The 24548-nt window shown below is 48.3% G+C and overlaps 1 protein-coding gene across 1 annotated transcript in view; it reads right to left on the minus strand.

Annotated features, from left to right (window-relative positions):
* The window catches only part of LOC119383554 (RNA-binding protein 24), a 124933-nt gene that overhangs the window by 7975 nt on the left and 92410 nt on the right, over positions 1-24548 (minus strand). The window contains exons 2-3 of the mRNA XM_037651771.1: positions 13689-13815; positions 2643-2703 (exon numbers count right to left, since the gene is read on the minus strand). Of these exons, the coding sequence (XP_037507699.1) occupies positions 2643-2703; positions 13689-13815 (188 nt within the window). The remainder of the gene's footprint in view (positions 1-2642; positions 2704-13688; positions 13816-24548) is intronic.

Below are 24548 nucleotides of genomic sequence, written 5' to 3' on the forward strand. Positions count from 1 at the left end.
TACCATACCTTAAAGAGCGCAGCAGTGGAACTTTTGGCCGCCGTCAATTGCCACAGAGTCGCACAATTTTGGCAGAAACGCCGCATATGACTTCATACTACTGCCAAAATTTGAATGGAAAGGGTAGGTTATGCCTGATATTGCGTAAATACAGCTATTTTGCCAGTGTCCGTGGTTAGCCCCTGTCACTAAGGGGGCCACTAACCTACGCTGTATTGCTTTGCAGTTCTCGCAATTCCGCCAGCATTACTACTGCCAGAACCAGAGTCAACAGCGACAAGCCACTCTGATCAATGATGTCACACGTGACATTTCTGCTCAGGTCATGTGACTCTCCGCATGTGATAGTGACTGGAAGTTCCACTGCTGCAAACGCACCAGCTAGATACCACTGAAATGGAGGGTAAAAACATTTTGTCACAGCCTGTCATACAGCAGTTTTTTTGTTTAGCAAGATGCCTTGAACATACAAACTAATAACATCGCTACATGAATGCTTCTGAAGTTAAGGAAGCAGGATACTGCCACATGCCGAGCGTCGCGCTGTATAGTCTGCTAAAGAAGGAAAGAAGTGGAAATTTTAAGGGCTCGTTTTTCTTTGTTATACGCAATATTAACGAGCACTAACAGACAATAATGCCAAGGAAAGTAGAGGGGATGTTATTAGTAGTAAAGTTACATAGTTACAACTAAACACTAAAGTTACATAGTTGCAACATTAGTGTGCTCCAGAATCACACCTGGAGAGAGCGATCGTTTTTCATGATGCGTGCATGACATAGCTTCTTTCCTCCTTGTCATCCCTCCCTGTGTAGCTTTCAGAGCGCTCATAGGCATGAAAGCAAGAGGGAAAGCGCCCAAAGTGTGCGACAAATCCCTGTAACTCAACTCTTCTTGATGGGTTCGAAAAATTTATGCGGTAATCGATTATCTGGAAGAGTCATTAAGTACCCCTTTAATGTACAGGCCTACATTCAAGTAAATACAATGAATGGGCAAGATAGTATGTCAAAAACTTAGAAAAAGCCAGGCTGAAAAGGCATTTTCCCAGTTGTTTAATTGTTTTTAACACGAAAGTGTTTTATGCCGGGGTCCACCAAGTACATCCGTCACGGATATGACGTTGATGAAATGGACGTCAACGGGTGAGAAAGAAAAAAAACCATGAAAAAGATACCCCGCTGGGAATCAAACCCACGACGATGCGGCCGCGACGGCAAGCGCCCGACGCCCTACTGACTAAACCAACTCGGGAGATGCTAGACATGGCGCGAACGCGCCTTATATCTTTCACATATTCTCTTTCGCGGCGGGCGGAGCCGGAGCGGGGCGGTGCCGCCGTCTATGAGAGGTGAAAAGAAGTAATGCTTCACGATCGACACTTACTAGCGCTTACTCCGAGATTGCGTGCGATATCGGAGGTCATGAATAAAGCGTCTCGGTACCAGAGAGGTAGACTGGCCATGCTGGCGTCGCCGAGGCACGCTTGACGCAGTTACGTTATTTGCCTTTGGCTTCGTGTTAGCTTGCGTCGGCTCATCGGAGTAGTGCAGCTTCCACGTGCACCAACGGGATTTCTCCGCCGCCAACTGCTTCAATTGCGAAAGCACAGACTAACAAAACTGCTGCAATATGCGTTGCAGAAAGGACGCGATTTCGACGGGCGAATGTCGTGCCTTGGTGGAGCGAGAGCAGCACCTGTGAGACAGAGGCCAGCGGGACGCACGCATTTGCGGCTCAGGCTACGAACCTCTACCTCCCGTGTTGCTGAAGCGTAGTGTGTCGTAGTGTATGCATGAGCGCAGGCGTCGGTCACCCATTGCTAGAAAGCGCACACCGTGCCGTTTCTGTCCTTAATTGACGACGCTTTGAAGAAGTGCATACCAAGTACCAGTGTTGATTATGAGCTTGTTGATATCATCCTTACGCGGGATTCACGATTCGCTGTGTCCAAATATATGTTCACACCGTCAGCTACCACAACGGTTTAATCATGATCATGGGCGTTAGTCGTCGTGATAGAGACATGCTGTCAACATGGGTGCATCTACGTCAAGCGGTGCTATAGCTGCCAAACACGAACAGACATTGTACAAACTCTCATATATCATTACACAATAAGCCTTACTTCTGTGAACACACGTTTCACTTTCGTGTTATACCGATTCCTATGACGGAGGGATCAGCCATGTTTTTTTGTTTCCTTGCACCTCTGATACATCCGTGGTTCACAAGAATCCAACCTCAACTGTCATAGAAGAATAGCTCACAATAGAGGCACAACCATGGGCATTATAAAGGGGAACAGAGTTCGTGCTTAACTAGCGATTACATGTGATTTGCGAATAGAAACCTGATGTTTTGATTTTCAAGAGACAAATTTCCTCATGAAAATCCAGTGCAAGGAACACTTTTGTGCTTGGAAACTGTGTTTGCCACTATGGCAAGCTGAAGGTAATTTCAGTGTTCCCTTTCATATTGTTCACGACTGTACTTCATTGTCAACAAAATACGTACAGGAGTGGGCCGTGCTTACACAACATTGGAGGTAGTCTCCAGTCACAGCATACTTAAAACAAGAAAGAAAAAACTAGAAAGATAATTCGGTTGTTAAAATGTGCCAAGACAGTAGTCCTACTCACCCAGCATATTGACTAGGGAGAAAGGTTGGGTAGCCTCCTCCCCTCACAGATAAGGGGAATCCTGCACAACAAAAAGTGTTAAAGAAGGAGTGTTAGCCGAGAAATGAGGGGACAAAAATGGTACATTCAACTGACTAACATTCCATACATATGAAGCTGGGCTGTTACTGTGTACACCTGTACTGTGTACAACTGCTGTAAAGTAGTGTGGAGCAGAAAAATATGTATCATCAATCTTGGACAAAGTAACAATCAAAGCTTCAGCCAAAATGCACAGCACTAACTTAAGGAGCTAATGCAACATTCCATACAATATAAGACAGCAATGTACAAAGAATCTGCCAACTGCTGTGCATATGAAGCTGGGCTGTTACTGTGTACACCACATCTGTCTGACATAACAATACCTTAAATAAAAGGGTGGGGGGGGGGGGGGGGGATGAACTGACTGACTAGTCATTTTAAACATGGGAAAACCGAGCACATGTACGCATCAAACAAGGCAATCGGTAGACCCAAGCTCACATTTCGAAGAGGAATAAAAAACGCGGTTTCCATGCAGTCTTGCAATTCATGTATGCAAAGATTTAATTAAAGTTAATGTAAGTTTTCGGGTGTTACATGTAAAAACCGCAATATGATTATGAGGCATGCCGTAGTGGGAAACTCTGCGTTAGTTTTGACAGTCTGGGGTTCCTTAAAGGAGCAGTGACATCAAATTTTAAAGTCGAGATGTGCCATTCATTCGATTGCTCGGTATGCATAGGTCTTCTTGGCCAAATTTGAATGGCATCCGTTGCGTGGAAGTAATTTTATTTCGAGGGCAAACAGCGTACAAATGCTCAACGGAAGATTGATGACGCTGCGACATCGACACTAGTGCTACGTGTAAGGTGTGATACATTCCGCAAATACCATCCTGAGTGACGATACGCTAGTAACAGTGACGTCGCCGATCTGAGTGTATTTATTGTGGCGCCGACGCCAGGCGACGCTCTCACACCCAGCCATTGGCTCTCCTTGCTGTCTCGATCCGTGCTTGCCATTCATTGTGTCGCATCGACTAATTTGTTGTGTGCTCCACAGCGTGAGTGCGATCAATCGGAGCGACTACGTGCCAGCATGTCGGGGAACCACTGCATAGTGCGGACCTGCTCGTCGAGGCGCGGAGAAAGTGGAAAGTGCGTGGTGTTTCATTACACGTACGGTACACGCCAACACGACCACAAGCTATCAAAGTGGAGTAGCCTATAGATAAATAACATCGCTAACAAGTAACACGCATGTAGCGTTAATAGTGAATGTTAGTTCGTCCGTGGACTTCCTTGCGCTATAGCGTAATACCGGGTTACTGCAGCCGTAACCGTCAGAGGCCGGATAGATGGGGCCATCTGGTGGTGCAAAGAAGAACCTGGCAAGCACAGAATTGTTATTGTAGAAACCTATCATATTCTATTTCTCCGCTGGTGTGCATTCGCTATACCGATATTCCATAGACCCCTTTGCGTATACCGGAATGCCGTGCACGCTAAAATTCTCTTATATAGCTAATTGAGACACACCAGCGAGTATGGCCCAAGTGTGCGTCCCCGGGCACCTCCTTGCTGCTTGGAAGGACGTCCATTTCTGAATCGCTGTTTTGCAAAAGGCCAAAGCGAAAATGATTCGCGACGTCGCGTATCGCGGTGATTCCAAGTTCCAGAATGTCGTCTTCAACACAAGTCGATACTTTTGACGGCGACGACGCCGGTGACAAGGCACGACTGAACGTGCGCGCCTAGCAGATTAAATGTTAGCTGAGCAGCTGATCCTCACGTCACTCATTCTGTGGACAAGTGGTAAACTGGGGTGCGGTCTGGAGTTGACCGCGAGGGAGCGCTGCCAGCCCTAAAATATGGCTGGCTTGCAGGCCGTTTTGAATCGTGCTAGTATATAGCGCTAGATACCGGTGATATAAATCAATAAAACAGATAGCTATTCGTCCCTCAGTTGCATTTTCGGTCATGAATCACTACTAGGGGGTAGATAACTACTCGTGGATGCAAAAATCTTGACATGCGTAAATTTGATGTCAATGCTCCTTTAATGTGCACCTAAATCTGCGCACGTGAGTTTTTGCGTTACCCTCTTTCGAAATTTCACACCATGGCGGAGAATCAAACCAGTACACTCTAGCCTAGCAATGCAATGCCTTCTTAGCTGTCAGGGGCCAGCAGAGGATAATGATGCATTCCAAAGATAGATGCGTGCTGCTGATGTCAATGACGAACAAGTTTTTCAGCCACCATGGAACCTTTGCAAAGCAAGTGGAATTGTCATTCAGCATCGAAATGTGTTGGAGAACAAGACAATGGCTAAAACACGTTGGTGGGCTATTCGTAAATTTTCACCGCCTAGAGAGGGCACTAGTGGAGATCCAATATGGCTGTTGTTTAGGGGACTGTGCCGTCGCCGCCGGAGAGTGGGTCTGTCACTTCGAACTGCGTAGTCCTTCGGCTGTAGCCGTCGAGTTGTCACGACTCTAGGATGTATGATATTGCACAGTGGAGTTCAGAAACACGTGTGTGGTGTATTACTGAAGAAGAGGTTTTGAACGCCAGGCACATCATTTGCTGTGGGGTGAAGGAATGCACAGCTTTGTCGTACACCATCCAAGGACAGTGCCCGCAGACTTCCCAAGCGCGGCAATACTCACACGAGCTTTGGTTCAAATTCAGGAGCGACAAAACGATAAAGTCCACGTACTTTATTGGCTTGTTTACTTTCCTCGTGTAGGGGTGTCCCTTTCTTCGATGGGGCATTCTCGCCCACTTTGTGTGTGTGACCGCACTTATGGAAGCGTAGTTATTTTGCCGGGCCTGAACGCTGCACGCCAGTGAAGCGCTTGCTGCTGATGCGTGTGGCATGGAGTATGTGCACGTGGTCATTCACTCTTAGCTAGGTCATGCGAGCGGATGGCTGCGCTCTCAGAACGTCAGTGGGTCCGAGGCGCCTTGCTTGGAAGGAAAAGTAGCACAAGTGTAGAGCAACCTGAAGCTCCTACTTCTTGTCCTATGTCTTTTCACTTCAATGCATGACTACGACAGAAGCAATGGCGCTCTGAAGAGCGCAACCATCTGCTCACATGATCTAGCAAAGAGCGAACGACCTACACCTACAGTCGCGATGTCGCTGTTCGAACCCTATTATCGCTTTGCACGGCAGAAACTACACTGCTTTTGTGTGCTTGTGAACAAAAGGCACTTAGTTGTATTTGACTGCTGAAGCGGGATCTATGCCGTAGCTCAGCACGTGGCAAAATTCGAGGCATGCTTGGAAGCTGATTTCGCCACCGTAGAAACATTATTTCAAATAAAATTCTTGTTTCCATCATGCATAGTTTCATGGATAGAGGACAGCGGGAAAAAAAATCTGCCAATAGGCTGCTCGACTAAAATGACTGGCGTGCGTGCAACAGCAGTAAAAACCAGTCAATAAACAAATGAAGATATGTGATCAGTGCAGACAGAATAGAAGTAAAACACAACAGTATACAAAGGAAGCATTTTGATGACAGACAAATATGATGGGGTAATCCCCCACGCAGCTGAAGTGCTTGTTCACTACTACTGAAATGCCGCGAGTACAAATGTTTTTTTCTCTCTAGCAGGGCCACTGCTCGTGCAAAGCAGGAAACCTCGCCTTTGACCGCACGGCGTGTGCACTGCGGCATGCAGCACATTTCGTGGTTCTTGTATGTGTTGCTCATACTGAGGAAACAATAAAGCAAGTAATTGCCACTACGACTCGCAGCACCTGTCTGACTTCGGTAGTTCAGTACAGAATTCAGAAACGCCGTCGTAAAACTCGCCAGCAACTAAAAATAAAGCAGCAGTGAACCGCCGAAGTAATGCCAACTCAACGCGGGAATGGGCTGGCTGCATGGGCATCCCCTGAACGACAGTTATGACGGCTGCCGCATGGCGTCGCTACCACCTGTGAAAGTTGCAAATTGGTTAGCATCCATGATAGAGCGAGTAAGCACAACTTCACGTGGACGAAGAAAGAAAACAGACATGCTATGTATGTGTCTGTTTTCTTCCATTGTCCTCGTTTTGTTGTGTTCACTCACTCTATCAAAGACAGTATGGACTTGACCTTGTACAATGCATCACAGCATCGATGTGCTACAATTTATGTGCAGTGAATTTTGGCGACAAATACACGGTGATCATCTTGAAGTGCTAGTCGGCATTGGCATGGTAGAAGTGTAGGGGTGATTGCAGCCTAATAAGTAGAGCGCCAGGCTGCTGGTGTGCTCATTGACTAAGGTTTGATTCTACCATAAAGCATGCAATTATTTTTTTATTTAACCGAGAGCTACTTGGCAAGACAGCAGCAGAACTTAGCAGCCATGGTGAGGAATATCAGAAAGGGTTTGCTAAGAAAGCTTAAAATATTAGCATATGAATATGTCAATGCTTCATGTATATGTAACGTAGAGCACTCACAGATTGAAATGCAAAAATTTAGGGCTAGGTAATGCACATACTTTTGTTTCCAGTGTCTACAGTTCCTGTTATATTGGCGTAGTTTTGACACTTACATTAAAGCCAACACTACCTTTGGCGGCCATATTTGTGGCTGCACGACACTGTTATCACAAGCAATTGCTTATAGCAGTCGTTATACTAAAAAAACAACGTCTCATTTCAATTTGTGAGGACTGCACTCACCATTCGGCAACATGCTATCGGTTGTTGACTAACTTACTTCGGAATCATTTGTATTTGAAATACAAAGCTTTTCGGGAACCGGTAATACAAAGGCTGCAAGACAAATGGATGCCTAAATTCATCCTCTCGTGCTACTCTGTGCCAACCGCTGCCCTTGACAAAGTGCCAAGGCTGGCAGCGCACAACCGACCAGTCTATAATCACGTGTTAATGGCTATTTACACACGTTATAACCAGGCGCCAGGCCAACGTTACTTAAATTGTAAAAAAAAAATAATAAAAAAAGAAAGAAAGCGAACTCTGTTGCAATCACGCAGGCGGCCACCGCGACGCGTGACAGCAGCGCATTGCGGAGAAGCGTGACTTCCGGGACGCGCGTGCCCAGTCATAACGGGCTCGGGATGTGTTTCTTTACAGTGGGGAGATTCGCCATTCAGTCATCAGAAAACGTCAGCCGATCAAAAGCAACGGATGACAGTCGAGAGGAGAAGTTAATGTTCAGTGGATGGAGAGAGGGCGGCGGAGAAGGAGAGAGAAGGGGGGGGGGAGCAAAAGAGGAGAGAAATAGTTGTGGCAGCGGGACAAGCCGCGCCGCAGAGCACGCGGTATCGTCATCCCAGGGTCGACAAGGTAGCGACGATGCAAGCACAGCAGCGAACTAACGAAGCAAAGCGAGCCTTGCGCCTCCCACTCCATCGTTCTCACCTTCGAGGAAAGCTGGCCTGCCCATTTGACGAGCAAGCAAGCAAGCGCCAGCCAGCCAGTGGTAGAGGCAATTGCGCAGAGCTGCTGCTGCTACTGCTACACCTACCGCGCGGCCAGACCTCGGCTAAAGCGCGGCGCCCAGTGCTTGTTCTTTTGCTGCGGGGTTGTTTTTGAGCAGCGAGCTGTTGCTCGCAGAGATGGACGAGAAGGAGGAGAAGGTTGAACGCAACGACGACAGCATGGGCGGCATCGCTCAGAGAAGGACTACTACACGGCAGAAACAAACAAAAAAAAAACGAAAAGAAAAGAAAAAGAAAGCACACGCGGGAAACCGGCGAGGTAAGACGACGCAAAGAGAGATGAAGAGGGGGAGCCGTCGCGAAGAAGAGAGGAGCCAGGCGACCCTCCGACGACGTCAAGGCGTTATTTTCGGGGGTCGCGACGCCGCCGCGGTCCTACACCCTACCCCCCCCCCCCTTGCTGCACAGAGCGGCAGCAGCAAGGACACCGATCTTTCGGGAGACAGGGAAGACGACGACGATTGCGCCGCGCAGTCACGCTGTTGTTTGCTTCGGCATTTATTTTATCCGTTTAGCCTTGCCCCCGCCGCAGCAACGCATGGTCACGTACTTCCCCTAGCTCTCTCTCTCTCTCTCCTCTTGGAGCTGCAACCCCAACCTCCTTTCCCAAAGCACTGGGACCTTTCATTCTCTCCGTTCCCGAAGTGAAGGAGGAGGAGAGACGCTCGCAAAGAGGCACGCGCGCGCGAGTCGCCGTTTTCCTCCGTTTCGTGGCCAGCCAGCCAGTCGGTACCGGCGGCTGTTGGCCTCCGCATTTCGGCGCGGCGCAAACCTCCTTTCTCTAGCGCTTGCCACTACAGGCACACATATACGCCATCGACGCTTTCCCAAGACGCAACAGGAGCAGTTGAGAACTACGGTAACAGGACGCCACACGGCAGCCGCATCAGCGGCCTGCACGGTGGCTCCACCGCACAGCGGGTGACACAACACCCATCCGTCGACCACGCGCGCGCTCTTCCGCGTTTCGCGACGAGACACGAGGCGCGCGCGCTACAGCCTACAACTTTGCGTTGGGACCCCTCCGCAGCGGAGGTACCGTCCCACCGGCGCGGCAGAGATGTCGGAGGGTACGGCACATTACGTTAGACAGACGCGTGTGGCAGCGCACATCAGGTGAAAAGGACGACACGAAACAAAAAGACATACACTAGCGCTGAACTATAGGGTTGAACTTCAACTGACGTTTATTGTGTAACGAAGTCGCTTAAGTACTTTTTTCATTCATCAGCAAACAGCTTGCACATGTAAAAGGAACGACATCACAAAGCAAAAACGTACAGGAATATATAACGTTGCCACGTTTTACAAATAGAGCAACCTATGGGCGATAGGCATGGAAGACTGCGTAGGTTTTCCTTCGGTTGCTCTATATCTAAAAGAAGAAAAAAATTCCACAATAAACACCAGTTGTAGTTCAGCGCTTGTGTATGCCTTCTTGCTTCGAGTCGTCCATTCAACCGGTGTGCGCTGCCACACGCTACAATGATCCAACAAACTAGCGCAATGAATGTTTCGCGTTAATCGTATGCGATAGCAGGGGCGTAGGCAGAAATTTTTTTCGGGGGGGGGGGGGGGGGCACCTCCTTGATCTGTAGTGGGGACGAGCAGGCAGATGTGGTCGAGTGTCATTTTCTGCTCTGTATGCTATGGCAAAACACAAAAAAAAAAGATTCGGGGGGGGGGGGGGCACGGGCCCGGTGTGCCCTAACGTGGCTACGCCCCTGTGCGATAGTTCACAAGGATGGTCAGCGTGAATCAGTACCTCCGATGCCCGTGGTACTGTAATTGGTTCTAGAATTTGTTGCACCAAATGTCATCATGAACTGCTATTCTTAAAGGAACACTAAAGTGAAACAATGAATCGGTTTAGATCGATAAATTGTGCTCTGAGAGCTCTAATGTCTTTAATTTCACCGTCATATCTTTAATAATAAAGGAGAAAATCAAGGCCAATGTTTCGCTTTTAAATTTCCCGCCGAATTCTCCGTGCGTGACGTCACAGATTTCAAAGTGTAATTTTCATACTTCGGCGATATTGGCTCAACGCGATTCCCTGAAACTTGGTATGTTAGTCTTATGTTAGTCTACGGCTCCCTCAGAGGACAACGTACTTCATTTTTACCGATTAGGACCTACGTATGATCTGGTAGACGCCATCAAAATCGATGACGTCACGGCGTTTGGTGTGGGAATTTCAATGTGGCGCCGCCACCGGTATTTTATTTTCGTGCGTTTTCTCGCTTACCAAGCGTCTTCTCGCGAAAACAGTGGCGTTCTCGGTATTATGAAACTGTAATTTACTAATATGCGAAAAACTGCTTTTCTCTTTAGTGTCCCTTTAATATTGTTTGTGTGTACCTCTAGATATGCTATACTGTGGTTGTATTGCTATATAGCATCATTGGCGGAGGCAGGGCGGAGGGGGAGGGGGTGTTCAAACCCCACCCGAAATTTTTCAATTTTGCGTGTGCATTATACGCGCACACATACTTATAAAAACACACACACGAATATACATAAAAGTTGCTTGACTCCGCCCCCCGCACCCTCCGCTCACCCGAAAAAAAAAAAAAAAGAAAATCTGACTACGCCCCTGCATAGTATGTAACAAAGTAATGCACTCAATCCTATCTTGGCCCTGTAAAGGGCTGATATTATGTTCAAATAAATAAATACATATAAATAAACCTGATTAGAGTTCGTCGCCATTTTCCCCCTTTCTGTATAGTTCCATTCTGTCGCAGTGCTGCTTAAGACAATGTTTATTTCACTTCTTGCTTCCGTGAGCAGAGTGAACAGAGAAGATGCCATGAGAAGGGGGAAAAAAATCACAGCATATCCACGGAGTGAATGATGATGAGTGGGCGAAGCTGCGGAGGTTCATCGGTAAACCGTGAATCTTCCGTGAATTCTGCCCAGTGCATCATCACCGACGTGAGATCGGGCGTGCTTATACTAAAGGTTCGATGAGAGTTATGACGACTTGCAGCTCACTTTAATTTTACATGTACGCTGTGAATTTTCATTGTTTAGAAAACAATTGCTTTAGAAAACATCTGGCGTCTTTCGTTAAGCAGCTGGCGTGTTTTCGTTTTGCTTTAGAAACATCTGGCGTCTTTTCGTTTTGCTTTTAGAAAACATCTGGCGTCTTTCGTTGGTTTATTTCATCAATCAACGGCGTTTCGAACAAAATTTTTATTGTTTAATCACGCACAGGAAAAATCTCACCAGGCACTACCTTGGAGGTAAACAATGGCTGCTAATGGGAATGAGAGACAGAAGAAGTCGGCTTTTAGCTAACATTTACACTTCTACTTCTACTAACGTTTCCTACTGGAACATGCCAATAGCTGCTAATGGAGAATGAGAGACAGAAGAATTCGGCTTTTAGTTAACGCGCACGCTGCGAATTTTTTTATTGTTCAACAACGCACAGGAGAAATCTCCCACCGGCAGCACCTTGGAGGTCAAGATCTGATACTGGCGTTACGACTGGTTACGCACTACGAGGGACGAACGGGTGCCGCTTTAAGGAGCTTCGCCCCTAAAAAGCGGAACACCGACGCCTTTCATTGTCGCCTGCCATATCTGCAATGTTATCCGTGCTATACACGAACCTGCTATCCCTGTTGTGTTCGCTCCTAATCCTTGTCCTCGTTTTTTTTTTTCTTTTGGGGAGGGGGGGGGGCGCTGCTTCAAGTTATTCGCAGCTATCCCAATTTCATACTCTTCGACCATGACTCGTACACATGACGGGCGCGACAGCCCGTCATGTGAGTCAGGAAAGTCTCTTAATGGTCTTTCACTGCGCTTCAGACGAAGAAGCTTCGATGAGCGTCGCTGTTTCGAAAGTTGCAGCTTACAAAAGTGACTGCAGAGGCGAGGAAGCACTCCACAATCATAGAAAATGCTTAAAGCAGAAGGGAGCAAACGACATGCCCTGTGTTAGAGGGGCACACTAAAGTGCCTAGATTTTTCCCTGTTCTTTCTTAAAATCTCATTGGCTAACGCTTGGTTTCGGTAGCCATGTTCTTGCTAACGCTTTTCAAGCACCTGGTCAAACGCGTGCCCCGCTCACTAATGACGGGGGGTTGGCGGGAGAAGAAAGGCCCGTCACGCTAGCATATTGTCCGCCGAAGGGCGCGTGGCTAATGTACTTAGACGTACGTGGCTTTGTAAATCTTCCAAGTTAGGAAGAAAATGGCGGCAGACGCCGGCTGCGCGTGAGAGACGGCCGGCAAAGGAGGCAGTTGTCGGTACTTAAGGGGTATTCAGACGGAGGAGAAATGCTCGGGGGGTAAAGGCGGAGCCTAGTGACGTCAACTCGCGAGGAGAAGTCGCCACAAATGCCCCCCACTCACACGGACGGGGCGAACGGAGGGGGAGACCAGTGTTACCAGACTACTCCTGTGGCTTGTACCGCCCGTTTCACCAGCTGCCGACGACGATGACCCCAGCTACAGATGACTCCAACTGCAGACTGGACACCCACTGCCGCTCTCTGCAGGAGCAAGTGCAACAATGTGGCCAAACAAGAGCCAGAAATTCCGCCACATCCCCCACCGCCGGGGGATTGTTTGTCCTTTCGGGGAAAACGTCCCCGTCTCCTCCGAGGAGGCGCGGGGGGGTCACGCCCACTCGCTAATCCGTGACGTCGTGGTCACGTGATCCGCAACCCCCCCGTCTCCCCCGAGCATTCCTCCCCCGTCTGAATACCCCTTTAGGCAAGAAGGGGAAAATCTATAGGGACTTTAGGGCACACTATCGGCCCAGCAAAGGTCGACGGCACGCAAATAAATCTAGCGGGACGGACATGCACGTGCACGTATACACTGACAAGGAAATCGCTTTCTTTAGAAGACTCGCACAGCAAGTGTTTGCGCCGCTCGAGAGCGACAGATACTCAGCGTGACAACACAAGCGAAACGAGAGCGGCACTTGCAAGTATCGCGGTATCTGAGTCACAAGTCGCATTTGTCCACGCTGCAGACCTGTTCTGTGTCGTGTTTCTTCAAAGAGTCACATTCGACCACTTAAAGCGCTCATCACACCAGGACTTCATTGTAAATTTTGGTTAACCATTGGAAGTCGCAAGGAAGTCTGGCATTCTAAAAGATGAGATTAACAGAGAGCCGAGCTAGAAGGTAGGTATGGTAGCTAGAAGGTAGGTAGGTAGCTAGAAGGCCAGGAGAAAATAACCCTGTTGCCATGCATCCAAAAGGCGAGCTTCGCTCGTAGAGCCGACTCTCTCTCCATCTTTGCTTTAGCAATTAAGCATCCGCCATCGGCGAAGCTTCCTCGCATTTCTTAAGTGCCAAATGAGGGAGAGCACGTCGTATTCCCGTGACAAGCTCGCCCGATTTTATTGCGATAGCAATTATATGGACACTCGAGGCGCATGTTTGCCGTCGTTTTGGCACGTAAAACCCCAGAAACTTTGCCATTGGACGAACCGTGTCACCTGTACACCTTTCCTTATTTCTACGTGCAGGAGGGGGGATTTTGACGCAGGACCACAGCACTACGAGAGTTCCGACACGTACCGTTGTTCGCGTTCGCCCTGGGCTTGGCGCCGAGGTAGGCGAGGTTGACGTTGGCCTTGCGGCCATCGATGATCGGGTTGGCTTCTTTGACCGCGCGTTCCGCCGCGTCGCGGTCAACCATCGTCACCTGCGTCGATGCACAGATAGATGACAGTGTGAGAACCACTGCGAGAACAACACGGTTAAAGTGTATGCACTGCGAACGACGAGAGCCCGCCATTCTCCAGATAAGAATTACAAACAAAAAGAGTTGCGAAAATGTGCCTTCGGACCAAACAAAAAGGAAAGCTAGAGGGAGAGACGTTTGAGATTAGGAAAACTCCTATCTGCAACCTTTAACACAGCGCAGGGGTCGCGGGGCTGGGGGGGGGGGGGGGGGGGGAGAAGAGAGCGGAAATAAAAGGCCCTACCTATTCCCACCCCCCGCCCCCTTCCCTACCTTCATCTCAGCCAGTCCCCACGAAGACACGAGTCCAAATCAAAATATGACTCGGACAAAATCTTATTGCTCAGGTTTTCTTCATTTCCATGCCGTCAAACAAACTATACTCGCGGACAACTTTTCTTGGCAATGAAGGGAAAGCTAGAGAGCCGAACTACGCGTGTGCTACCGCTGAAGATTATAGTCCCACAATTGCGTCCGTGTTTTCTGCGTGAGAATAAAAACAACAACATTGCTTTATTTTCTACGGGGCGCTGTTTGAAGAGACGGTCAGCGCGCACCAAGGAGATATTTATATTTGTTTTGATTTATGCAGCGTCATTTCGCGTTTTTGCACCTGTGAGAACGTCGCACCTTTTACGTGCACCTCACAGTCAAAATGGCGCCTTCGTCTTCAGGTGAGCGCTCGTCACCCTCCAGATTTGCCGACGACTCGCCGAGGGAGCCTGTGACGAATTTCACTAACAAATGGCTGTGTAAGCCTGTGACGGCCGCTCGAATAATGAAATGGCCGTCACAGGAGGTACGGAAGGTTCACAAACAAAACTAAATTCGAAACGCTCGCCGAACCGGACTACTTCGCGGAGCAGTACATGTGCAGTAGCTCCGCCCCCGTAGCCTTCCCTTCATTGCCAAGAAAAGTTGTCCGCGACTATATGCGTAGAGCGCAAAGCTACAAGTGGAGGATAGATGAGACGAGGACAGCGCTGAATATTTCAGAGCGTAAAATGGAGGTAAGTGCTTTCTCGGCGATTAAAAATTAAGTTCGGAAGCCAGCACGTGTCTTCTCTCCCACACGCGCACGGCTTTGCGCATTAAAGGGACCGACAACTGCCCAGAACATGAAATGACTCCACTGATGAAAAGATTGTCCGTCGCATTGGCTCAAACTAACCCTGTTTTTTTCGTGAGAGATGTACTTATATTTTTATTTCTTAATTGAAAGTCGCGAAAAATAACCTGTGGCGCCTCTGGCGACAAAAACACGAATGATCCGATTAACCCGGCCACGTGACCGTCGATTGCTTTACGCGGTTAAGGTGGCTAGAATGGGGAGGTGTGCTGAGCGCCGCGCGTTTCCCTTGCCAGAGAGGGTCCCTCTGCGCGCCGATGCCACCAGGGGCGCTGCTGCAGGGGGCGCGGGTACAGCCGCCGCTGTCGCAGATTGCCCGTTGGAAGGCTGTTACAAGGAAACGCGGCGTGATTTTTTTTCTTTTCACCATTTCACCTTTTCACCATTGTACACGAGTCATGCATGAGTGAGCTGTGGTGAAAATGCCCTATAAAACGAAGCAAACTGAACGCTGGTGCTTCGTTCCTGGCTGCTACGAAAACTCTGAAACCAAAGAACTGAATTGCGAAGAAATACAATGATAATGATTAACAAAATGTATGTTCGCCTTATCCCGGTATAGGACGCCGTTTTCTTGTTGTTGTTCTTTTTCTCTGGCAACGAAGCTTAAAGGGGTGGTGCCACCATGTTTGTGGCTTGCGCGTTCTTTGCTGTAAGCGTTTCCTATAGCTCCAGGAAGAACGATGCACGCACCAAGATTCATGTATTCTCGCTAAATAATTTAATATCGCCTTTTGATGTGGACAACTTTCGGTTTCGGTTTCTGGGCGCCGAGGTTGGGCAGTGACGTAGAAGTGTAGGAGGCGTGGTCACGTGACCACACAAGGCTGTGACGCACTTAGCCAGAAAAGGATCGAAACTCGGCGAGTGATGTAGCAACCGATGCTTTGCCGGTACTATAGTGAACTAGAAGATGTTCTAGTTCACTACAGCCGGTACGTACGTTGCGGAGGTGGCGGAGGTCCGCAGGCCACTCACGTCACTACAGCAGATCTGGTGTGACGTCACTACAACTTTCGTTGTCCATCCTACAGATCTACGTCAGTGTTGGCGCACTAGCGATGGGTTTTGATCGGGAGAATGGGCATTTAGGTACACTTTGGAAGTGAATTAAAATATATTCTAAACGTTTGCTGTGTCCGACCCTTCGTGTGGAGTGTCCTTGCATAAGAGGAAACCCACAACAGGCTTGTTATAGCCTCGAAATTTGATGGCACCACCCCTTTAAAAAATGAAACCTCTAATACTATTAGAAAGGAATGATTTGCGCTTGTGCCTTGGACTTCTAATGTTCGTTGCAAACAACGTGTTAGATATGGAAGCGCGATTACCATGGTCTGTAATTAGATCAGAGACACCAACAGTTAAAACGTACATTTTTAAAGATATACAGTTCGCATCAGAGACAATAATTATACGTTTTCATTTAAAAACCTAGTTTATTCTTTGAAGCACATTCGCATTATATTCGCATTAGCGCTGCTAGAACTACTCAATGTAAAAGTATAACATATTGGCTCTTCAAGTAAGCTCAGTTCGATCCTTCGCACACAATGTCATGATATTTTTTTTCTCCTAATGATAAACAAATGCCATTTCTGTATTTAAATTACCAGTACACACCTTGCTCACATGAAAATTAGCAATACAACTCATTATGTCAATAAAAAAACGCGACTTATGCATCGGTAGAGGGTAAGGTTAGGACAACGTCACTAGACTAGTTTGCTAACCTAGTCTAGTAACGTTTGGTTAGGCATCATCTCTCGCTCTTTTCAGTGGTCTTTTTCAATTCGACTTCCCAATCATACACCTAAGGCGCTTAGCCGTGCTCCCTATTGGGTTGCAGAAATTAGCGCTTTTTTTTTCTATCTTCCTCTTATCATCGTATATATTTACCTATATTAATTCCAGAAATACTGGCTGTTGTTTTAGCAAGCTCCCGTCAAATGAATCAACAGCAGTTATAGTTACAGATTATCTTTCGGTATGTTCAGCACTTCCTATATACGGCAGCGAATTCAACACTCCTGAGCATGTTTCGTTATCTAATACCTGCAAACTTACAAAAAATTTGGTTGCTGAGGGTACTGGGCCACCGCGGATTGTATCTAAATGAAATGGTGGATTCATGAGCCACAGTATCTCTATGTGGAGCTCTGATTCCTAATTTACCAGATACGGCTTATGCGACAGCTTTAAGGTATAGAAATGCTCGTTTGCAAAGCGACACTGGCAAATTATCACTGGATAAATTTAAAAACTTCGTACATGTAAGGTATTGCTGGAATAAACAGCGGTGTGCATCGTGACAATTAGAAGTTTCTTACAGCAGATTACGCGGCCAAATTCCACGAGTGAATTTTTATTTATATAATGCTGGTCTCATGGCGTCCCCGGCCGTTGTGCAAATTTTGCAATCAATTGAAACAACGGACCACTTCCTTTATTCTGTACCTCGTAGCTTCACTTCAGAAGATATGATTAACAATAAGTTGCTGTTTTTATATTCAGAGGGATGTCTGTTGTGCTGTATTCGGTTATATAAATATGACGAAAAGATTACCGCGATGCTTTATTTTTCTTTCCCTTTTCTTTGTTCCAAATCCATTTTGTCTAGATTGATCTTTTGCATTACTTCAGATCTAGATATTTACTACCGCGAGGGTTATCTCTTTCATAAATTCCATCTGACAGTATGACCGCTTGCTCATTTATCATTTTCATTTACTCGATGTTTACTCTTTAATCTAACTTTCTAGTTACCCTTGGCTTCATATGTGTTTTTTTAAATTATCCATATTGTGTGTAACGAATTTTTTTTCTTTCAAGGAAGTAACACCAATCGACATTTGCTGGTTGGTGCGCACCGCATGTCACTCCGATATATTCTTTCTCGCGTGCATTCCTTCACGAAAATCAGTAAAAAAGGAGAGGAAGATGAGAAGCGTACGAACTTGAGCTTGTTGGTACACATTCATAGTAAAAAACAGCGCGAAAACTACAAGGACGACACAGCGCTAGTCCTGTTTCATCTGTCTCGCCTTCGTAGTTTTCGCGCTGTTTTTTACTAGGAGAGGAAGATGTAACAGTGTGCCCTTTTTTACTGCACCCGCTGAAAGAGAAAAGAAGAAAGACGATTGACGCAGCAAACTGTTGCAAGCTAATAGCGTGAGACAGGTTTGCCGTACATGAGCGGCGCTACGCGGCACGTCGTCTGCTCGACTCCCCGCGCCTCTGCGTACAGCGCCCCTTGCGGCATCGGCGCGATTTGGGGACCGGTTTTCGCGGCCGCTTTTCACACCTCCCCATTCTAGCCACCCTAACGCGGTCGACGATTTGTTTGTTAGTATTGAAATATTGTTAGTTTTTTATATTAAAAATATTACTCCATAAAAATGTACATATAGGCCTGCGTTAGTAGTATGCATTAAAGTGGCGCTGCCTTCGCGTGACATATAATGATCCCATGCTCATCAGTGCGTCTTGAGCAACTTTTCAGCGTGCTCATGCAACCGTGCACGCAGTTTCAAGGCCGCTAAGATTTTGGAGCGACATAGTTTTGCTACCTACACTTCGTCTCAAATGACGCGCGCTGCTACTCGGCGCGGCCCCGCATATGCGTAGTGACGTTTTCGATGACTTGGTTTGGCTCGTGCATGGAGAGAGTAACGACACCGGGACAAGCCACCCATGACATAGGCGCAGGCAACCTTGGACGCATGCGCACACAACGCGGTTAGGGCCACCTTAACGCGGTACAGATACGGGGAAGGTGTGTAATGCCACATCATCTCATTGTATACGAGCTTGTTATTTTCAAAAATAGTTGAACAGCTCTAAAAAAGGGGTGATTAAGCACAGTTACCGCAACTCCCGTGAAAGAACAACAACGATAGCTTTCACAAATCGCGAGAAGGGCTGGCGGCATCGCTATCAATTCTCAGCGTTGCTGGAGAAAAGCTCCGTCCGTGTTTAGAGCCTTTAAGATCGAAAAATACTGCTTGTAAAATAACTACGTGCTTTTGGGATTAACTACTGCAGCTACAAACACTGCGAAGGCTGAGCTTTCTGGCGCGCCGTAAAAAAATGGGTCGAGAAAAATCAGTTGCCGGTCTCTTTAAGCATGGACGATCCATCAACTATAGGCCATGCGTTTACACTTCAACAACGTCGCGCGTTTCTTTAAAACGTCACGCATGTTGACGTCGAAAGTGATTTTTCTTTTTTATCCGGCCTACTACAAGGCCTGCGATACGGCAACGATACGCGTCCACATTGAGGGCAACATTTGTTGAGGTTCGCAAACAAAGGGTTAACTACAAGGGTCAGCTGCAGTCGGTTAGGTCGCTACGGTGCAGCCAGCAGAATTTCGCTCACCCTCCTTTCTTCTAACAGAAAAAAAAAAGTAATTACTCGTACAATAGCTACACCAATTCGCATATGCATTACACGTAGCAACAATTTGCGAGGTTTTACGTGGCAAAACCACGACATGATTATGGAGCACGCCGCAGTGAATTAGGGCTCCGGAAATTTCGATAATCTTGTGTTCTTTAACGTGCACTGACGTCGCACAGTAGTACACGGTCCTCTAGCATTTCGCCTCCGTCGAAGTGCGACCGCCGCGGCCGGGATCGAACCCGCGACCTTCGGGTCAGCAGCGGAGCACCGTAACCATTATACCACCACGGCGGTCTGCATCCAACATACATTTGAGTCCCCGCCCCGTTGCTAATAATACTTACTTAACGAAAAAATCAGCGCGCTCACACGAACCCGCAATGAAGAACACTGCAGCATACACAAGTGCGATTGCACGGCTTCGACGTGTCCCCCGAAGCTTCGATTAATGACACGGGAGGGAGGCCGTTTTAAACTCGATAAACGCCAAAGCGTAAAGGCTCGCTTCAAGTCTGAAGGGGCACGAAACAACGAGAGGCGCGAGGAAAAGAAGGCGGCTAACGTATCGCGCGAACGCGTGCCAGAAAAGTAACACGTCGATTGATCCCAAATAAACACGCGAGAGGCCGCGCCGAGATGGGAAACCCGTTGCTGCCCGAAATCGCTTCGACTCGGCCGATTTCCGAGACGCCGCGTCGCCTGCGAAAAGGTGAAACGAGAAAACAAACAGTCCAGAGCGTTTACTGCGTTCTCTCTCCCTCTCTTTTTTTTTCTTCTAACGTTTCTCTACAAACACGTGGCGCAGTGACGGGGTTAAGTACTCCGGCGCGCTGCTCTCCTCTGATCCGTCCTCCATCAACGTCTCTGCTGCAGCAGCGCCTTGGATGGAAGGAAAAAAAAAAGAAACAAAAAGGGAGAGAGAGCGGGAGGTTGAGATAGAGGTGGCTCGCTCGCCTTCCGACTATATCGACTCTCTCAAGAGGCAGCCCGAAATAAACGGCCCTCTCTCTCTCTCCCCTTGGTTCTCCCATCTCGCATACGATATTAACGCAACACGAAGAAGAAGAAGAAGCGGGGAAGTGGAAAAGCAGGAAGCGGCTCGCGCCGCGAGAAATTTTTTTTAAAAACGACGAAAGGGCTGGGACGAAGCAAAGGAGCTTCCCAACCCCCTACGCAAAAAGAGAGCTTTGAAATGAGTGAACGACTCGTGCCAAAAAGGACGTACATATACGAAAAAAAGAAAAGATTAAAAAAGAAAGTGAAAATATCCTAAACTCGCACCGCGCGCACACGTGCACGTGCCGTACATCTGTCCTTTTTTTTAAAAAAAATTTACAGAAACGGCGTCAATTTAGGGAAGAAAAAAAAAAGAACACTGGGAGTGGGGTGATGAAGGCGGTCCATTGATGGCACCGTTGGCACTGTCCGATAAAATTTTTTTTTCATTGGTCTCTCGCAAAATGCAGCGATTTATAAACTCGAGCATGAAACAATTAAGAAATTGACGTTAATAAAGTACACTAAGTTCGATGACGCGGGTTCGATTCCTAGTTAGGGAGGCCACATTTCGGTGGGGGCGAAAATGCGACAACACTCGTGCAATCGCTAATTGTTTTTACGTAGACGTTAATCGACCCCAGGTAGTCAAAGTTCTTCTGGATTCCTCTACCACACGGCGCTCCTCGTAACCACACTGTGCTTCCGACACGCAAGACCCCGGAATCTAACCTATTAGAACAAAACGCGTGCAATCACTGATTAAACATCAGTGCTCCCCTTTAAGGCAGCTCTCAATTTAAGCAAGCGATTCAGCTCACTTTGTGCACAGCACATACAACCGCCTCGTCCGCAACAAGCACCGGCGCTGCAAACGGAGAATTTATACGCGCGAGCACAATTATTTTCCGAAATGCCAAGCTATAGCTCGAACTTGTCGCTCCATTGTCGGGATTGTGGATGTGTTCCTTTGTTTGGCAACACCACCATTTAGTACCGTCAAAAGGGGCAGACGCGGCGGGAAAGTGTCGAAGCTGCCCACATCAGCGCACTGTCCGATACATGCGTCGCTCAGGCTTCTATTGCCTTACTTGACAAATTGAGCTCGATTACCTAAGCTTACGAAGTTAGTTATCGCTTTGTTGATTTTGTAACTGTTTTTTTCTAACCGGACCCACATGTGCACGATTTGTGAGGCTAATGTTGTTCTGGCAAGGTTTTGCGCAATAAATTTTTCTGTTGACAGTCAGCAGCCGTCCCGGAATCTTCTTCCATTTGTCTCTCGTTATTCGCGTTGTTCATTACTATGCATCCACTATGCATCCATACCAACAGGCCCAGCTTATACCACTCTTCTGAACAGCTAGACATCGCAGCTCTTTACAGGCAGGGGCACAAAAGTGTACGATCGAAATAAGAGATGAAGCTAACGAAATTAAACGAGCATTTGTGGCCCAATGCGCAAATAGTCGTGTCCAGCTGGAGCTTGAGCTCAACGCACTCTATAACGGCAGCGTGTAGGATAAATCGATGAGCTAACACGCCAACGTATATGGCAAAGGTGCGCCGGGCACAGAACGCATATCGCTGCGAAATGGAAAGGAACGCCGGAGGCCCTGGGCCGTCCTGTCAGCGGATGCGAGTTTCGCATTCGGAGCTAGACGCTTCTTTTTTTTTCTTCGCCGTTCCGGCGCCAGGGAAGTGGGGGTGTGTCTGTCGTCGGAAAACGCAATAAACGAAAAAAAAAAAAAAAGATGCAGTGAACGCAAGAGAAGGAGTCGGTTGTTTCTTTTTTTTTTTCCCCGACAGAGAAGATGCTAGCGTCGCAACATTCGCAACTCGTAAAGCGCGCGCGCGCGCGCGCCGGTGAAGACGACGACTGGCATCAGGATACGCGCACTGATGCGCGAGGAAGAAGCGCGGGAGCAAGCACCAGCAGCAGCAGCAGCGCGGCGGATTGCGAAACTGGAGGCCCAAGAGGAGGAGAGATGACCCTCGACTCATGACTTCTCAAGAGAGAGTGCGTGGCTTCTTCCTCACCAGCGACGCGATCCAGTTGAGAGCAGCCGAGGTAGAAAGAGGAGGCGACAAACAAGGCGCAACAGGGAAGCAAGAGAGAAAGAGAGAGAGAGAGGGCAGCGGTAGAGACAAGAGCGGCAGACTCCTTCGTCGCATTGGACGAAGTCTTAAAAAGCAAGAAAACAAAGAAAACCCCGGCCGTAGTCACACACAGAAGACAGACAGCGAAACGCCGGTAACCGTCATAAATTACACGCCCCCGTGCTGCGCGCCCTATACTGCGACTTGCACTCTCCCGTCTTCGAAGACGAGAAGAGTGTGCTCGCCGTGTAGCTGCTGCCACGATGGGCGACATCCCCCCCACCCGGTGTCCTTTGTTTCTCTCATTTTATTTGGTTCGTTTACTCGTCTTCTTTTACATTTTCCGTCGCGAAGGCGAAAGACTCGGCCCCAACGGCGTGCCGCGACGCACTTTCTTCCGCCTGCTTCCGGACACAGTGATGTAGGAATGAGAGGAGGAGGAGGAAGAGAGAGAGACAGCAGCGGTCGCTGCGCCGGAAAGAAAAGGGGTGAAGACGCTTTGCGCACGCACGAGAGCATGTCGTAAGCGAGCACGGGTCACGCACGCGCCGGCGGTGCCGCGTACAAAGGCGGAGGAGAGAACAGCGAGCTAGGAAACAGAGAGAGAGAGAATTAAACAGAGCGGTCGCAAACGAGAGTCGCTAAAGAGCGACGAGAGTGAAATGAAGCGGAAACCACACGCAGGGAGAAAGGACGCGTCCGGACGCGTCTTTGCGCGCCGCGGCGGCGTCAACGCATCCATCTTGCAAACGCACGACGACAGCCCCTGTCCCCTGTCATTTCTATACGGTGAAAGTCTCGGCCGGAAAGAATGTCCCGTGGTCTATACCCACTCCGCAAACGTGGCTAAACAAAGCACGGTTTATGCCGCGTCTTGGTACGTCGGACGTGCGCTGTGTGTACAGTTGGCCGAATGTGGTTAGCACGCAGACGAAGATTGATTCGAGTTCGTTTAGAACACGGCGTCGGTGCATTATGGCTGCTGACAGTGCGGGACGCTTAAACATAGGAATGAATGAGAGGACGGGCAAGTTCCCAAAGTTATGTTAAGAATGCGCGATGTCACCTGATTAATACACCGTTAAGCGGCTGGGTAAGGCTCGAGCATGATAGATGAGGTTGAAATGCAAAAGCGCCCTCGTACCTATAGATTTAGATGAGCCCTACTTTGCTAGCCAACTAGCCACGGTTAACCTCTGTACAGTGCCCTAATGACTACCCTGCATAAATCTCTAGAAGTGTAACCAGACAGAGAGAGAGAGAGAGAGCTAGAATTGAATACAAGGACAGACGCGCAGTATGTATAGTCGTTGCAGAAGAGTTGAGATCTGGGCCAGTTGGTTCATGATACTTGACGAAAGCCAGGAAAAGAACGGGACACGAGAAAAGGCAGCGGTGTGTGTTCCAGCGGTGTGTGTGTCTGCCTTTTCTCGTGTCCCGTTCTTTTGCTGGCTTTCGTCAAGTATGTATAGTCGGCCGAATGTGGTTAACAAGACAGCGCTAACTTTAACGGAGGCGGTTAACTCAGACCTAGGAGTGTGCAACTTAAACTTGCACGGTGACCCGTACGATGACCCGAGCTAGACCTGTACGGTGAGCGGCTAAGCACAGTGGAGCCCTGGACGAGCGGCCCCACCCATCTAGATTCTAATTCCCCCTTTTTACCCACTTCCCCATTTCTCAAATAAAGTTTCTCTCTCTCTTTCTCGACTTGTTCAGATCGATATGTCAACTGCGTTGACCACCTGGACTTAGACAATCACAGGTGGCCATGCAGCGCTAGTCCGAGGTGGTCCCTACTATGGCGTGCCTCATTATCATATTGCGGCTTCAATTTAGTCGATCCAGCGAGCGTAACGTCATTCAGAACCGAACGCTCCAGTTTGATGCGACCCCATATACTTTGCACATCCTACGACTACCGTGCGGGCTTTTTAAACCACGCACGGCGCAGAAGTTCGCGTCCACGTCGGACGACTACGCTACGCCTCCGCTGTAGTAACGCGGGCGGATGAATGGAGCGCTGACGTCACGGCCGCCACCTGTTCACGCAACCTATAACGTA

The sequence above is a fragment of the Rhipicephalus sanguineus genome, chromosome 2 (genome assembly GCF_013339695.2).
Source record: "Rhipicephalus sanguineus isolate Rsan-2018 chromosome 2, BIME_Rsan_1.4, whole genome shotgun sequence".
In the NCBI taxonomy this organism is placed as follows: Eukaryota; Metazoa; Arthropoda; class Arachnida; order Ixodida; family Ixodidae; genus Rhipicephalus; species Rhipicephalus sanguineus.